The sequence below is a fragment of the Pongo abelii genome, chromosome 22 (genome assembly GCF_028885655.2).
Source record: "Pongo abelii isolate AG06213 chromosome 22, NHGRI_mPonAbe1-v2.0_pri, whole genome shotgun sequence".
Classification (NCBI taxonomy): domain Eukaryota; kingdom Metazoa; phylum Chordata; class Mammalia; order Primates; family Hominidae; genus Pongo; species Pongo abelii.
In genome coordinates, this window is record NC_072007.2 from 55325056 (window position 1) to 55342037 (window position 16982).

Consider the following 16982-nt stretch of genomic DNA (forward strand, 5'->3'; position numbering starts at 1 on the left):
TCCCTCCTAAGGGGCAGCCGGTGCGTTTGGGACCCGGGAGCAAAGCCCGCGCCTCCCCAGCGGCCTCCCCGGGGTCTCACTGGGTCTCCCGAGCGCGGAGGCTTAAGGCCCCGGCTCCACAGAAACCCGGGGCGGCCGCGGGGAAGCAGCGCCCTCAGGCGACTCGAGAATGGGTCGGAGGAGCCCCCAGAAGCACCTCACGCATCCCCGCCCGGCTCCGACCGCCTGGGTTCGGTGCGGGACGGCCCAGGCCGCCAGGACCCCCAAGCGCAGCTCAGTCTGCGGGGCACGACCCAGAGGCCAGCAGCAGAGGACTGGGCCGGGGCCGAGGCCGGGGGAGGGCGCTCCGGGGAGGTCAAGGCCAGGGTTAGGCTTCAGGGTCATGGTCTGGCCCCTCATCCCCAGGGAGGTGAGGGGGCTCTGTGAACAGAGGGGCCCCGGTGGAGAAGGTGCTGCTAGCCAGGGGCGGGGCAGGAGCCCAGGTGGGGACTTAGGGGTGGCTGAAGGGACCCTCGGGCTGCAGGGATACGGAGGGAAGCTTGGGCAGGTGCTGGGGGACCGCGGGCACCCTTTATTCTGAAGCTGAATGTGCTGCCGGAGTCCCCAGGGACCTAGAAATCCATTTCAAGATTTTCAAGAGTTTCAGGTGGAGACAAAGGCCAGGCCCAGGTGAAAATGTGGCAGTGACAGAGTGTGGGGTGAGAACCAGGAGACAGGAGGTCCCCGAGGCGGACGATGGGACAGAGAGGGGATCAGAATTTTTTACAACGCATCTGAGATGCGTTTGGCAGCCTCAGCGTTGTTTTCCTTTCACGGAGAAAGTGTGGGCAGAAGCCAGCTCTAAAGCCCAGGCTGCCCAGCCTGCACTGGCGGAGCTGATGGAAGGCCAGGGCAGAGCCTTCCCTCCCTGTCACAGATATGAGCCCTGGAGATCTGGAATGAGGCAGATGTGCCTGGCAAAGCTGACCCGCCCCAACGCCAGGGCCCCCCCGGGTGCCCTTTTGAGCGTGGAATTATTGCCAGGTCATGGCTCCCTGCTATCGAACACCGGACATGGGCCATGTGCTGGCACCTGGCAGCTGCAGGACTGACAACTGCAATGCCTTAGAGGTGACGACTGCCTTCCGGGGGCCTGGCTGGCTGACACTTTGCATGGCTCCTGGAGAAGAGGGATTGAGTGGAGTCCATGGGTCATGGCCACGTCCTGGGTGCCGCCTCTGAGGCAGCACCAGGCTGGGGTGAGGAGGGGCTGGAGACAGGTTCCTGCCACTTCAGCCTCTAACGGGTGGTCTTCATGCCTAGGAACCCACTGGGGGCTTGTGAAACTGCAGGTGGCTGAGTCCTGCCATGGGGTCTCTCACTCAGCAGGTCTGGGTGGGGCCAGAGACTGTACCCCACAAAGGGTCCCAGGTGAGGCGGATGTGGCCTGGCGCTGTGTGGCTCTGGACCTAGTCCTCGGGCTCGGGCTGGCACCCAGGGCCTGGGCTTGAGACAGAGCTGTGACGCAGGCAAGCCATTTACCCCATTTGTGGGGACATTACATCTTCCTAGCTCGGAACATGCAGGCAGCCAGGGTTGTTATCCACATTCCTCCTCCATGTTCTTCTCTTGAGAACTTTCACCAGGTATGTCAGGAGCTGGGCTCCACAAGGGAGACTCAAGTGGAAAGCCCTCATCCTTGTCCTCCAGGAGACAGGAAAACCTATGGTTACAATTCCAGAGACAAAAGCGATGCATGTGAGGTGTGGCAAATCTCACTGTTCAACTGGAGAAATCAGAGACAGCTTCCTGGAGGCAGTGATACCTGGACAGGCTTCTCCACAGGAGGGAAGCGAGTGGGAGAAGCCAAGTGGGATGGACCCATCATGTAGGGGGAACAGTGCGTGCAGAACCGACAACCACCCCCACCCTAGGCCCAGAGCTCACGGAGAGAGCTGGGCCTCTCAGGGGTGACTACATAGTTCCCTGCTGGATCTTAGGTCTTGTCCTTGGGCAGCTCTGCTGAGACCTCTATGCCTATCCCAGGCTGCGCCAAGGTTTTGTGACTATTGACCCTCGACTCTGAGTTGGGAGTTGCTGTATTTTTACTAAGGGACAGAGGGACACAGCCCCAACCCCCAGGGAGCTGGGCTGGCTCTCCCACGGCTCAGCCCATAGCTCCAGCCCCAGGGATGTCCAGAGGATCGGAAAACTCCCTCCCTCCTTTAAAGCAGCTACCGGCAGAGTCCGTGGAGCTCTTGGGGGCTGGGAGACAGGCAGGAAGCCCACCTGGCAGGCAGGCAGGAGCCCATGGGGGAGGGTTGATCTTTGATCTTCCTCTGATGGCCCAACGGGAACTGTGAGCACCCAGCTGCTCCCTGGGACATCTCAGTGCAGGGAAAGGGCTGAAGCTGGCGCAGCCACGGCAGCATCCCCTCTCGTGGTAGCGCTCCTGAAAGAGACGTGGTCTGGGCGGCATGCTGAAAGGCATTTCTGAATGAAGCCTCCTACTGACCTAGAGCCAGCACATACCACTCCAGGGGCAGGGAGGAGAGAGCAGGAGCAGGAGACAGTCCAGTCTCCTGGAGACAGACAGTCTCCATGGAGACCCTCCCTGGGGCACCCCCTGCCTCTGCAGGGGTCCAAGCCTAGCACTGGCTCTGCAAGGATTCAGCCACTCATACTGTACCCCTCCAGCATGGGGCATCTGTGGGTCTCCCTGAAGGTGGGCACCTGGGCAGCCTTCCTGAGGGGTCAGAGCATCCTTGCAGGCATCAGTGATTCCCTCTGTCCCTTTCACCACTGGCCATGGCTGGGGCAGAGCAGCACCACATGGTTTGGCTCTGGACAGCCGTGAGGCCCCATGAGGCCCAGCATGTCTGCAGGGGCCTCTCCTAGCCCCCTCTCTGCATCCTGAGGCTTCACTTGTTGAACAGAAAGAGGCAGCAGAATCCCAAATAAGAGTGCAACGTGTCACCTACCAGCTCCAGCACCTGGGGGCTGAGTGTGGACTCAGAGCTCCTGTCCAGCAGAGGCCCCTGATGTGCAGCTGCACCGAGACACCCAGGCAGGGTGTCACCTGCAAGGTCAGCTGCAAGGCTGGGGCTGGGGTTTGTAATCGCTGTTGTCTCTTGGCCCGCAAGGTCCTCGCACGTGCTGCTTCGGTCCTGATGGGCAGGACCCAGGTCTCTCATTAGACCAGTGTTTCCCCCTGTGAGGCCTGGAGAGGAGCCTTCTGGCCATTCCTGGGTACAACAGGAAGGGAGCAGCAGGCCTGAGTTATTTTATTTTATTTTTTTTTGAGACGGAGTCTCGCTCCAATGCCCAGGCTGGAGTGCAGTGGTGCGATCTCGGCTCACTGCAAGCTCTGCCTCCCGGGTTCACGCCATTCTCCTGCCTCAGCCTCCCGAGTAGCTGGGACTACAGGTGCCCACCACCACGCCTGGCTAATTTTTTGTATTTTTAGTAGAGACAGGGTTTCACCTTGTTAGCCAGGATGGTCTCGATCTCGTGACATCGTGATCTGCCCGCCTTGGCCTCCCAAAGTGCTGGGATTACAGGTGTGAGCCACCGCACCCGGCCAGGCCTGAGCTTTTTACATACACCAACTGCCAAACATTTCACTGTGAATTTCCTGAAACTTCTCTTTGGAAAGCTTCTGTCTATATGTATAAGGCAATGTGCCTGCCAGCATGTCAGTTACAGCAGGAGAGAGGGAACAAGCTATGTGGGAACTGATGGAGCCACAGCCACATCCAGTGTCCTCTGCAGCCGCTATGGAGTGCCGGGGGAAGGAGGGGCAAACGGTAAGATCTTTATGACGTGAGAGAAGCCAGGCGTGGAGCAGGGAACAGTCAGGTTTAATTGGTGTGAAGAACAGGATCACTGAAAAATATTTTCTCATAGATAAAACTCTTTTTGTATAAAAGTCTACAGAATGGCGATAGGAAACCCATAGTCATGGTTTCAAGTGGGCAGAGAACTAGGCTCTGGCGTCAGGGGAGGAAGGGAAACTGTTCACTGTCAACACCTTTTAGGACGTTTCCATTGGGATCGAAGGGTGGCTGACTCTGCCACTTTGACATAAGAATCACTTCTACCTAAGGCACTTGAAAAATGGCACAGGCAAGAGCGTCATCGGATCTCTCCTTTTCTTCCTCAAGACAGGAGATAAAAACGCTCATGTGAAAGATGCCTTCCCTGTACCGGGCAAAGACAGATTCCTCTACAGGGAAGCACGTCATAGCCAACAGAATTCTGTACAGACATTGAAGTAATTAAAGTAATTCCTGTTGTTCTTAAGCCTCCCCACACAGTTTACTTTTCCACAACTGCCTCTTTGTTCAGCCTCCTGCAAAAGCGCATAGGTTTCGTCACTTCTTTGGGTCTTCGCTTCCTTAGGAGGGTCCTGTGTGACATAAAAGTGACATTAAATTTGTATACATTTCTCCTGTTAATCCATCTGATTTCAATTTGGTTCCCAGGCCCAGCCAGGAAACTAAGAGGAGGAGGTGGATATTTGCCTCCCCTACAGTATCATGTACGTATATTACTTTTTAAAAAAGAAAATCTGGGGCCACATGGCGGTGGTTCACACCTGTCATCTCAGCATTTTGGGAGGCTGAAGTGGGAGGACTGCTTGAGCCGAGGAGTTCAAGATCAGCCTGGGCAACATAGGGAGATTGTGTCTCTACAAAAAAAAAACCCAAAAAATTAGCCAGGTGTGGTGGTACATGCCTGTGTTCCCAGCTATTCAGGAGGCTGAGATGGGAGGATCACTTGAGCCCAAGAGGTCACCGTTACAGTGAGCTATGATTGCACCACTGTTCCAGCTTGGGCAACAGAGTGAGACCCTGTCTCTTAATTCTTTTTTAAATTAATTAGTTACCTGATTAACACACTTCCTTATTGGTGAGGGATTGTCTACTGTGGTCCTTCTGCAGTCCCACCCCATACATGAATGGCTTCTTTTGAAGCTTCCTCCTCTGTACAGGTATCTTTGTCACTGTCTTACTCTGTTTTGTGCTGCTATAACAGAATACCACAGACTAGGTAATTTATATAATGAACTGACATTTACTGGCTCATGGTTCTGGAGACTGGGAAGTCTAAGACAGAAGGGCTGGCAACTGGCAAAGGCCTTCTTGCTGTGTCATCCCATGGTGGAACAGCAAAGAGAGGGCAAGAGTGTGCCAAAAGGGGGGCAAACTAGTCCTTTTATAAAAAATACTTTGATAACAAACCCACTCCCATGATAACAACATTAACCCTTTCCTGACGGTAGAGTCCTCGTGGCCTAATCACCTCTTAAAGGTGCCACATCTTAATACTAGTATGACGGCAATTACATTTCAACATGGGTTTCAGAGGGGACCGACATTCAAACCATAGCAGTCTCAAACACTGGGCTGGCAGTGGAAGAGGAGGCTGATCTTTAAAGAATATAGATTTTTTTTTTTTTTTGAGACGGAGTTTTGCTCTTGTTGCCCAGGCCAGAGTGCAATGGCATGATCTTGGGTCACTGCAACCTCTGCCTCCCCAGTTCAAGCGATTCTCCTGCCTCAGCCTCCCGAGTAGCTGGGATTACAGGCATGTGCCACCACGCCTGGCTAATGTTGTATTTTTAATAGAGACGGGGTTTCTCCACGTTGGTCAGGCTGGTCTCAGACTCCCGACCTCAGGTGATCTGCCTTCCTCAGCCTCCCAAAGTGCTGGGATTAGGTGTGGGCCACCGCGCCCAGCCAGAATATGTTCTTTAAAAACAGGCACAATCCCATGAAGTAAACTCACATTGGAATGGTTAACAGGTAAAGTGATCCAGGTGGCTAAAACAATAGACATTCACCGGCATCCAAAGTACATAAAGATGAGCACTTTGAGATTGCGCCACTGCACTCCAGCCTGGGCGACAGAGCGAGACTCTGTCTCACCAAAAAAAAAAAAAAAAGATGAGCACTTTCACCTCAAGAGTCGCTGGGCTCAGATGCTGAAGGCACCTTGAAGGAACTCTAAAGACACCAGCCTCTGGAGTTTTCATCTCTGGAGTTTTCACAGCCAACAGCATTCCTAGGTAGACTGGTTGAGAACACGGCTAGTTGGAGGGTAAAAAGAATGACTTGTGAATGCTCAGTAGGTCTTTGAATATGTAAGTAGACACGACTTCAAGCCAGTTGCGCAGCCTTGAATATATCCTAGAGTCTATCACCTTGGGCTGTGAGTGGCTTGTGCGGTCATCTGTCCATCTCTCAGCTGGGCGAGAAACTTGATGTCCTTTCTGAGAGGTGGCCCCGGCTCTGCCTGGGACCTGCTACTCTTCTCCAAAGTGCATTTTGTGGGGGTGGGTTTTCACTGTGGGTCCTGGGCAGGCGAGTGCTGGTGCCCAGTGTTGGGGAGCAGGGTAGAGGTGTGGCCGCTACCTGGCTGGGCCCCGACTTGGCAGCCTTCCTTCACCGCCCCCAGCCACAGCCCATTCCATAGTTTGTTCTCGATGTGTCAGCTTTGTGTCCCCATGAGAAAAATGGGGTCCTTGAGGACAGGCATTGCATCGTACCTGTGGTCTCTTCCCTAACGCACCCCAGTATGCCCAGCATAGACAGCACAGGGTGCAAGCAGTCAGATGAGCAGGGCTCCGGTTCACAGCACGGGACCCAGCCCGTTACCTCGCTGCTACGTTTCCCATGTAAACGGACCAATACCCAATTCTAAGGAACTGTTCTGAGGACTAAATGGAATAGTGTAAAAAATAAATTGACATGAAGTGTAGGTCAATCAAAATGCACTAGCTTGGCCAGGCGCAGTGTGGCTCATGCCTGTAATCCCAGCGCTTTGGGAGGCCGAGGAGGGAGGATCGCTGGAGACCAGGAGTTTAAGACCAGCCAGGCAACACAGCAAGATCCCAGCTCTAGCAAAACATTAATAAAAATTAGCCGGGTGTGGCGGTGCCCACCGGTGGTCCCACCTTCTCGAGAGGCTGAGGCGGGAGGATCGCTAGGGTCCTGGACGTCGAGGCTGCAGTGAGCCGATTTCGCGCCATTGCGCTCCAGCCTGGGCGACAGCGCGAGACTCCTTCTCAAATATAGAATTTAAAAAAGGCCATCTCGACTGCCGCGGGGGTCGCGTCCTCTCCATCCCCGACCTCGGACGCAACCCCGGCCTTGGGTCCCCCACGATCTAGACAGAAACTCGTTGTTTCTCTGCTCCGCGCCACCCGCGTCCTCCGGTCTGTTTCTCCCAGGGGCGTCGGTGAAAGGCGGAGCGCCGCGACCCTATACCCCTGACCCTGCGCCGGCCCGAGCCGCTTCCGGGTACTTCCGGCGCCCGCGCGGCTCCCGGCAGCCGCGGCTCCTGTTTCCGCCGGGCGGCAAGAACGCAGGACCAGCTTCCGGGAGGCGTTGGGCACGTTCGCCGTGCTCCGCCGCAAGATGGGGAAAGTGAGGGGGCTGCGCGCCCGAGTGCACCAGGCTGCCGTGAGGCCGAAAGGGGAGGCCGCCCCCGGCCCCGCGCCCCCTGCCCCGGAGGCGACCCCTCCGCCGGCCTCGGCCGCGGGGAAGGTGAGTTGGGGAGGCGCTGGCCGGGGGCTGCCGCGTGGGTCCGAGGGCGGGTGAGCTGCGGGGCGCCGCCTCCGGGAGGGGTCCGCGACCCCGGCCCGCCCTCGGGCTCTGCGGGCGTTTGCTGCGCGACAGACGCGACCTTCTTGCTTCGCGAAGCGTCGTGAACTCCTAGGCTCCGCTCTGCGCTGCGGTCCTGGGCACACGGACTCGCGCCGCTCCCGGGGCGGGGAGAGAGCCAGGAACCTCTTCCTGCGGTCCAGGGTTGCCACGCGCACCCCAGAGATTCCTGAATCGCACTGAGCTCCCAGGTAAAGGAAAGGACGTTCCCAGGGTTAGAGAAGAACGGAGAGCAAACTGAAGAGAGACCCCGTTCCCTTTAGCAGTCAGTTGCCTGTTTCCCCATCCCACTCAGCCCTAAGCAAGCACGAATCTACTTTCTGTCTTTATTCTAGACACTGCGTGTGAACGGAATTATTGCTCTCAGGATTTTTTTTTTTTAGCTTTTGCCTTAAATATTTTGACCGATGTGTCCTGGTTTAGGTATCTTTGTATTTATTTTGCGTGTTCACTGAACTTCTTGCATGTGTAGGTTAATGTTTTTCGTTACATTGGCAAGTCTTCAGCCATTATTTCCTTGAATATTTTTTTCTGCTCTTTTCTGTCACTCCTCTCTTTCGGATACTTCCATTATAAATATGTACGTCGTGCTTAATGGTGTCCCACAGTGCTCTGAGGCGCTGTTCACTCAGTTTTTCTCTTTTCTTCAGATGGCATAATCTCTATCTTAATTCAAGTTTACTTATGTTCTGCCAGCCCAGAGCTGCTTTTGAAGCTTTCCAGTGAAATTTTTCATTTTTTTTGACTCCAGAATTTATTTACTTTCTCCTGTTCCTCCTCATTTTAAAAATAATTTCTCTTTACTGATGTTTTTTGTTTGATGTGAGAATGTCATTATACCTTCGTTTAGTTCTTTAGACATGGTCTCTTTTAGTCCTTAGAAATATTTATAATGCCTACTCTGAATTCTTTACATGTGGGCTGCTCAAAGCAGTTTCTGTTGCCTGGCTCGTGCTGGCAGGTAGGAGCAGGTGGGCCTTCTTTGAATGTATAACTTTTTGTGGAAAATTGGGCATTTTGGATAGTCCTGTGGCAACCAGGGATTAGTATTGCTTGATTACTTTGTTTGTTGACCTGGCACTGAGCTATGTGACCTCTCTCCATGTCCGCTTCCGGCTGTGTGCAGCCTGTGATGTGCCCCCTTGCTTTTTTTTTTTTTTTTTTTTTCCTGTTTTTATCTTTTAGCCTGGCTACCTGGATCTGCTTAAGCTCCTCACTGGTCGGCAATTGTTCTTAAAGCCTCCTTGGCCAGTGTGTTTTTGCCTTTTGCCACTGGATACCTCTGGCTTGGAGGTGGCTGTCAGGTTCAGCGTGTTCACATTTTTGACCTTCATTTCTGCCCTCAGAGGCACAGCCAAGGACTAGTAGCTTACAGAGTCCCTCTGCTTACTCCTGGTAGGGTGCGTCCTTGAACATGCGCACAGCCTCCAGACTGCCAGGGATGCGACTTCCTGGGAGTTGTTCCTGGGTCAGAGGGGCTTACTGTCTACCCAGAAGCCTTGGGCACCCTGCCCTGTGCATCCGTCACCACCCAGAGCTCCTTCCTGGTCAACAACACCCTTAGGCGTGAGAGCCCTTGCACGAGCTCCAGACAAAGTGAGTCCCCTCTGGCAGAGCTATGGAGTTCTTCCTTTTTGCAGCCTACTGCTCCTGGGCAGGAGCTCCGTGTCAGGACACCAGAGATGGGGCAGGAGCAGCTTCAGCTTCTCAGGTGACATCTCTCTCTACTAGCAGGAGAGGGGCGTGCCCTTAGTTGTCTTGGCTCATTGAAACCTGTGCCAGCATTTTTTTATTAAGCTCCAAAAATATGCATTAATGAGATATAAAGTGCCACCATGGAGAATGTCACAGGTACAATGGGAAAAGCAGTCGTCTGCCGTATACCAATGTACTTTCATGATCTGGAAGGCTGCACGCTACACCCCTTGTCCCCACCTGGTCCCTGTTTGCCTGTGAGGCCTCAGCCTTCCTCTGCTGCCTCAGCCACCTGCCTGCCCATCTGAAGGCTGCCCTGGTCTCCAGCACTGTTCCCCCATGAGTCTGATATTTTCCCACGTACCGACTTTTCTGTCCCTGCCACGTAACCCCCCAAGACCAAGGACTTCTCCCTCAGGTGCTGTGGGTGAGGGCACCTGGGGAGCTGCAGTCCAGCCCGGCACCTCTTGGTGCCCTGGCTGCCTTCTACCTCACGTGCATCCTGTCTCCTCCTCTATAATGTGAGGGAGGCCATATTTTACCTCTACCTTCAGGGTTTTTAGGTTGGGCCTGAGATTTAGAATTACATAAAACAGATTAACAGGAGAAAAGCATACCCATTCATTGAAGTTTTATGTGACATGGGAGCCTCATAAGGAAATGAAGACAAAGAAGTGGGAGAACTTTGTGCTTCTTTGAGAGGGTGAGAGGTTGAACGGAGGTGGTTGTGGAAAACTAAACCACGCGAGGAGGCTGCAGGAGGGGAGGGGTTGTGTTCACCAGGTGTATCTGTACAGAGTGCCCTTGGCTCCTCTGATCTGTCCCTGATGATAAGAATGTCACTTGCCTTCTGGTGTAGGAGGGCATCTTCCATATGGGGGTTTTATCTCCTTTCAGGAAAAACAGGGAGGGGGTTAATAAGCCGTCTTGGTACCTGCTATATTTTTAAGTGCCTTTAGCTCAAAATAATTATTTTGCCAAAGTGACATGTTTTGGGGTGGCGTATTCTGACACCCTTCAGAAACCTCTGTTGAGGTTGATGCTGCCTTCCCTGCCAAGGTCAGCGAGGCTTGCGTATGAATGGGCCGGGCAGCACGGGGGTCAGGGACAGGGGGTTCTGTCTCCTCACAGTGTGGTCGGCAGCTGACTTGGAGGAACTGAAATCTTCATGCGGGCATGAATGTGGCTCAGAAACAGACCTGGCAGAGAGGCTGCTGAGATGACTAGTTCTGATGGGATGTGGTCAGTCTGAGCTGAAGGAGCTGGCAGGCTGGGAGCTGCCTATCCTTCATCTGCTCAGCTGCAGGTTTCTTCTGTGACACAGGAGAATGTTGTAGAAAGAGTAAGACGAAACGGTTGGGAAGGAAATTTGGTTCTTGAGATACTGGTCCTGACTCCTGAAGAACCAGGAGTGAAGCCCATCTGGTGATTGAAGGCAGGGAGCAGGTGGGCTTGGGCGCTGCGGGTCTGCCCTGGAGCTCTGGAACCGGAGGCTCCTGCTCTGGGAGGTGAGGGTTGTTTCCCTCAGGTGCTCCCGGGCAGAGAAGCTGGGGAATCCGGGTTTTTGTCCTCCATCTTCTCCTCACCTTAAACTTCCCTCTGAAACCACAGAGCAAGTCTCAGACCTTTTCTTTTCGTCCTTTTTTGTTGGGGACATTAGGACTGGGCGTTCAGCAACACCAACATCTTTGCCAGGACCAAGATAGACCCCAGCGCCTTGGTGCAGAAGCTGGAGCTGGACGTGAGGAGCGTCACTTCCGTCAGGAGAGGTGAGGCAGGCTTGAGTGCACGGGTTACCATGCTGATGCCCAGCAGATCTGGGATTGTTCACTCACACACCCGAGGTCTCAGCAGCTTTCCAGCTAACCTGTACCTGACAATGTCCTTGAGCAAGGGATGCCCCTGCTGTTTCTTGGGGCGATTTGCCAGAGTACATTGCGGCTGTGGTTTTGCCCCTGGGCTGCATTGTGTCCCCGCAGCTCCGCAGGAACTGCCCTGCGTCCTGGCAACCGCGCTGCATCATGTCCCCGCAGCTCCGCAGGGACTGCCCTGCATCCTGGCAGCCACGCTGAAGCCACAGGAACTTGGGCTTTGGTAACCAGCAGGGTTTGAACTGTTTTCTCCGTGTGTGCTGATTCTCTCATGGTCTGTGTGTATGTTTGGGGCAGTTTTGATCCTTTAACAAGCGCTTTATGTGTTGCAGAGGTTAGCTGTTTATCATTTTGTACAAATAACTCTTTAGGGTTTAGATCCTGAAGCCCAAGCGGGGTCCTCTCAGTTTCATCAGATCCATGCGCAGCCCTTCCCCGTCTCCTGGTTGTGCTCCTTGCAGCCCTGCAGTACACATGTCAGCCTGGCCAGTGAGAGGGTCTGGGAACTCCCACTCACTCTGGTGTCCGGAGCTTAGCAGGGAACGCAGTCCCCCTGCTCCTCCTACTGAGTCTGAGATGTTTTAGAGAGTTCCAGGCCACCATGGTCAACACCGGGAATGTTGACTTTCTGGCTGGAGGATGGTGAGCAGTGTCACTCCCCAGGGATAAGTCCAGGAAAAAGCTTCCTTCACTCATCTAAGGGAGTCGGTGAGGGGCACAAGGAATACTTTTTACATCTTGACAGCCTCGGGGAGCCACAGGTTGGGGAGGGAGAGGCCCTGGCTGTGGGGGCAGAGCTCGGGGCACCAGTGTGACAGTGAAGACTGCACGTGGCTTCACAGTCGGCAGAGCTGGGAGTGCCAGGACAGGGCGCGGCAGGGTCAGGGTTTTGGGTGTTGGGGAGGAGCCTTGGCCTGGGGAGGCACGTGGTGGCTCTGGCCAGGAGCTGGTGGCTTTGTGCCCTGCCCATGGCTGTGATTTCTGCTTTGGTGCCCCAGGGGGATTCAGGAGAAGGTGCTCCAAAATGGTGCCTTGGAGGTTGTCCCTGAGGTGCGTTCCAGGGGACTGTCCTGTGGGGGGGGCATTCTGAGCTCATCGCCGCAGGCCCCCATTACAGCCCTCCTGGAGCGAGGCCTCTGGCCAGCTGTCTCTGGCTGTGGCTCTCAGCCCAGGGTTCTGATGCACGTTCCTTCCACTGCCTGCTGTGGGTTCTCTGCACTGAAGAGCCCCGGGCTGGATGAAGGGGACCATCGGACCTCACAGAGGGCTCAGACGGAGGGACAGGCCTCTTCTTCCCCTGCCCTGGGATGTGAAGCACCAGCTTGGCAGGGTGGCAGGGGTGCCTGGCCCCATGGATGGGGCCTACAGACCCTCATGGGTGGGACCTGCAGACCCTCAGAGGAGCAGCCCCACAGGCGGAGGGGCTTGCCCTGGTCTGGGAGCCCCAGCCCCTTTTCTTCGGGCCTCCGAGGTATCCAGGCGCCTCAGTGGGGTCCTTTGCATCTTGGCTGCTCCTCACCATGTTCCTCCCTCTCTCCAGGAACAGTTCTGTTTTGTTGGTGTGGTCTTCTCAGCTCCTGACTGGCTAGTGCCCTGGGTCCGTACCCCCACCCCACCCCGGGCTTGTGCTGGGGCCTGGGTGCCCATGTCATGCAGATACTGCATCCTGTGAATTGGCCGCCACCCCTCAATGACCCGCCTGGCTATGGAGGTGAGGTGGCGGCCTGTGGGTGCCTGTCTTCCTGGACTGGTGCGACACCGCCTTCCCAAGATGTGTCTCGTCGTCCTTGCCCTAGCCTGCGTCAGAAATAGCACTGCGTACTGCGTCTCTGCCAAGGAGCCGGGTGGCCCAGGGGAGGGGTCTAGGCTGTGGCCCATCACCTGGTGGACACCCGTGTGCCCATCTGCGTCCCTCCTCTCCCCCTCTAGCCCTAGGAAGTGGTGGGGCTTGTTAGTCCCTGTGACTAACAAGTTCATGGCATTTTTCCTATGTATTTTTTCAAGCCCTTGGGATCCCAGCTCGCCAGGAAGCCACATCTGCCCCCGTTCCCTTCCTGTGCCCTGGGGCTTGCCTTACCAATACGGACATCCTGGGAGGGACCCTCTGAGCTCTGCAGCCTCCTGCCATGGGAGGAGGAGGGCATGGGTGCAGGGCTGAGGCTGGCCTAGAGTCCCCTCCCCTCCCCAGCTCTCTAAGACCCCTTGCACCTCCCCAGCAGGACTTAGCTTTGCCTGTGGGCCGGGTTATGCATGCAGGGGCTTTGCGGCAGCCTGTGGACCCCATGTCGGGGCTACAGCTCCTCCGTGTCCGCTCTGGGGGTGGCAAGGGACCTGTGGCAGAGCTGGGGTGAGCACCCGTCTCCTGAGCCTCCCCCAACGCAGTGCCACCTGCTGTGCGTGCTGTGCGGCCAGCTCTAGCTGGTGCAGCGAGCTTGTGTGACACCAGAGCCTGGCAGCCGGCTGGGTGTCCAGTGGTGGCTGCATCCTCCAGCCTTGGGCATGGCGCCAATCCTTGGCATCAGGCGGTCCGGGGAGCTGGTTGTGGAGCACGCTTAGAATTGAATTTCTAGTTCTGTGTTCCTTCATACCAGAAAATGAGCCCACCTGTTATTAGACAGGCACTTGGGACTCAAGCCCAGAAACACAGGCAGGGTGGGGCAAGGCCTGGCGTGGACTCAGAGCTGGGTGGGGCTGGGGGCCCCTGGAGCAGAGGATGTTGGGAGGCCTGTCACCATTGCTGGAGAGGGAGCTCACAGCATGGTGGACGGCTTGGGGGCGGGGGGGCCATGAGAGGCACCGGTGGTGTTACAGGATTTTGGGGGTGTTGCTTTTCTGGCCAGATACCTGTGGCCGGTGGCACCTTTGCTTGAGTTTTGTCCGGGCCCGCGGGGCTCATTTCACCCACTTGGCCTGGCAGGCTGTGCTCAGCTTATGCTACTGGCCTGGATCCCACGCCTCCCAGGGAGACGAGTCAGGCGTGGGGCGGTGAAGGGTGTGTGAGAGCAAGTGTGGGGTCTGGCCGTTGCAGGCCAGCACCAAGCCACCCTCAGCCCCTGCCTTGGCTTCCTCCCAGAACTTGTTGATGCCCAAGGTCCAGAGGGGGCCAAGGTGGCAGGGCCTGAGTGTGTGCACACCCGGCCGGGCTCTGACAGCACCCGGGCTTGGCCCCAACCCCCCTTTGAGATTGGAGTGGGCGCTGGAAGCGGGGAGAGGCCAGGCAGCAGGAGCAGGCATCTCTGAGCCTGCAAGGGTAAGAGTGTAGAGAGGCCAGGGTCCCGAGCCCCAAACTTGGCTGCTGCTTGCTCCCGCTCCTGCTGGCTCTGTGGAGCATGCAGCCCTGGCTCCCCCTCGCACGGCTTGTGGCCTTGCCCGGGGGCTGCTCCTGATCTGGGAGTGGATTGTGGGCCATGGGCCCTGGGCCCGGCTGTCAGGAGTGTCAGGCCTGGCAGTCACACCAATGTGGGGTGGATCCTAGGGATGCAGCCCAGGCGGCCCTGCAACGTAGCCTCCTCCAGAGGAACCCGGCACCCTCGGCCAGGTGGACACAGGGACCACACTGCTGTCTGGGTCCCCAAAGCGCAGCCCCAGCCCCGCCTACTCCCCAGAACCCTCTGTGCAGCCGCAGCAGGCCAGAGCGCACCACGGGGCCAGGCTCTGAAGCCACAGAGGCCTACTCTTAGACTCCGGGCACAGGGCACCCACCGCTGCCATTGCTGCTCCGGCAGCCACTCCCGCCGCTTCTGCCTGCGCCTGCCGGCTGTGTACGACCTGCTGCTGCTGTCAGTGGAACACGTCTGCGTCTGCAGGCATGTTGGACTCGGTGACAAGGCCACCAGGCTGTGGTGCAAGGACACCCCGAGCTCCTGCACCCAGCCCTTGGGCAGGGCTGGCTCTCCCGGTCAGCACAGAGCGCTGCCCAGGTGATTGTACCTGCTTAGACCCCACTCCACCCCCAGTTACCTGCGGTGGAGGGACCTGCGGTGGAGGGCGCGACCTTGGCTTCCTGGCTGTCCCTCTGCCCTGGTGATCTGCCCTGGTTGTCCCTCTGCCTTGGTGATCTGCCCAGCAGAGGGCAGCAGAGCTGTGTCCTTGTCAGGTCAGCCCAGGTGTGGGACAGTCGCGGGATAGAGACGCAGGCTCTCCCTCCTGCCTTGCACAGCGGAGACTTGGGAAGTCCCAGCTCCTCATCAGACAGTACAGACTCTGGGGTTACAGGGTTGTCTTAGACTCTGGGGTTACAGGGTTGTCTTAGACTCTGGGGTTACAGGGTTGCCTTAGACCCTGGGGTTACAGGGTTGCCTTAGACCCTGGGGTTACAGGGTTGCCTTAGACTCTGGGGTTACAGGGTTGCCTTAGACTCTGGGGTTACAGGGTTGCCTTAGACTCTGGGGTTACAGGGTTGCCTTAGACTCTGGGGTTACAGGGTTGCCTTAGACCCTGGGGTTACAGGGTTGTCTTAGACTCTGGGGTTACAGGGTTGTCTTCAGGGATTTTTTTTTTTAAGATAACTGGAAAATGGCAGAAAATGAACCTTGACTCACCCTGCCTGTGTCTCTGGGCTTGAGTCCCGGGTGCCTGCCTGAAAACAGAATGAGCTCATTTTCTGCTATTTTCCAGTATCTCAAAAAAAAAAATCCCTTTTTTAAGACCTTTTTCTACAGTTGTGAAGTCAAGGGTATGACAAAAACCATGCAGAACGTTACTTGTTGCTTATATCTACTCCCAAGTTAAAATAAGAACAAACTGACGGGGAGGTTACGTGGAGATGGCTCTGTGGAAGCGAGGCTTGGGGTCAGATGGCCTCGGCTCGGCCGCAGCTCCCTGTGTATCACCTGCCTTGGCTGCGCAGTGCGGCGGCTGGGAATGGGGCGCCTTCTTACCTGCGCTCCTGCGGAGAGTGTGGCCGTGCCAGCCGGTATGTTGGGAGCCCAATGACTTGTTGTTTCTTAAGCCAGGCATCCTCTTGAGCCACGTGTTGTTGAGACGCTAGACCAGGGGTCGGAGGCATGGCCCATGCCAGTCCAGCTGGGAGTGTGGCCCTGTTGGTGGTGCTTCTCAGGCCCACGGTTACGCAGTCACATGGTGCCATGCTGAGGCATTTGACTTAGACCAGACATAGTGCTGTTTCCTCCCATCTTAGTGGGAGTCAGGAGCCAGCCAGGGCCTCTGGGGTTCTAGCCTCCTGCACCTCCTTGCCAGCGTCCTCAGGGTTTCTGTGATCAGCTCCGTCATCTGCGAAAGGGGGGTGTCGGGGGGCTGCTGTAGAACTGCTGTGGGTTTATCCTCATAGAACTTTGAGCACAGAGACTGGCCCAGGCAGGTGTGGGCTGCACCTGTGCCTGAGGATCACGGTGACCCCACCTGGTCCCTGTCCTGGAGCACGTGGCGGTGACTGGGTACACGTGTCATGGGCACAGTGCAGCAGGCTAAGCCTTCATCGGATTAAAGTCGACAGTTTGATTTAAAGGCCTTAAAAATGGTTTAAACACACAGCAGCAGCAGAACACACAGGAGAAGATTCCTCTGGGCTTGGCCAGTCTCTCCTGTGCCTGTGTCTCGTGGCCTGGCCCCTGTTCACTCAGCTTGAGATGAAACCGTGGCTGCTGCCATACTGGGCGCAGAGGAGGCTCCCATCTCCTGGTGGCGCTGAAGCCCACAGCCATCCAAGGGGCCAACATCTCACAGCGTCGTGCAGGGAGACAGGAGAGAGGCAGGGAGAGTGGGCATGGGTGGCCCTGGCTTGCCGCACAGCCCGGGAGGAAGCAGGGGG

General features: G+C 56.3%; 2 protein-coding genes across 6 annotated transcripts in view; one reads left to right on the forward strand and one right to left on the reverse strand.

Moving 5' to 3' along the window:
- Nucleotides 1–551: 551 nt before the first annotated feature.
- Nucleotides 552–7302, reverse strand: LOC129052342 (uncharacterized protein encoded by LINC01547). Of its 4 annotated transcripts, none has more exons than XM_054542632.2 (3): nt 4868–7302; nt 2961–3224; nt 552–2431 (listed from the first exon to the last, which is right to left on the reverse strand). In XM_054542632.2, exons 1-3 carry the CDS (start codon nt 4931–4933, stop codon nt 2147–2149), a joined length of 615 nt encoding a protein of 204 aa, XP_054398607.2. In that variant the 5' UTR covers nt 4934–7302; the 3' UTR covers nt 552–2146. The 4 variants fall into 4 exon arrangements, 1 of the variants encoding a protein (XP_054398607.2); XR_008517356.2 differs by lacking the exons at nt 552–2431; nt 2961–3224 and adding an exon at nt 3819–4387 and having other exon boundaries at nt 5942–6070; nt 6938–7302; XR_010138898.1 differs by lacking the exons at nt 552–2431; nt 2961–3224 and adding exons at nt 3819–4387; nt 4577–4669.
- Nucleotides 7303–7319: 17 nt separating this feature from the next.
- Nucleotides 7320–16982, forward strand: part of SLX9 (SLX9 ribosome biogenesis factor) — a 36601-nt gene continuing 26938 nt past the window's right edge. The window contains exons 1-2 of one of the 2 annotated variants that reach the window (XM_002830789.6): nt 7320–7529; nt 11002–11110. In XM_002830789.6, the coding sequence (XP_002830835.4) occupies nt 7401–7529; nt 11002–11110 (238 nt within the window). In that variant the 5' untranslated portion in view covers nt 7320–7400. Of the gene's footprint in view, nt 7530–7894; nt 9243–11001; nt 11111–16982 lie in introns of those variants that run through there. The other variant, XM_063720928.1, reaches the window with a different exon arrangement.

Excerpts from the sequence above, each read along its gene's own strand:
- LOC129052342 (XM_054542632.2), bottom strand. The coding sequence starts at position 4,933 with ATGGGGTGGGACTGCAGAAGGACCACAGTAGACAATCCCTCACCAATA. Across the intron at positions 3,225-4,867 it reads TAAGGAAGTGTGTTAATCAG|GAATGGCCAGAAGGCTCCTC; the intron begins GTAACTAATTAA and ends TGTTGTACCCAG. Across the intron at positions 2,432-2,960 it reads GCCCCCAGGTGCTGGAGCTG|GAGCGCTACCACGAGAGGGG; the intron begins GTAGGTGACACG and ends CGTCTCTTTCAG.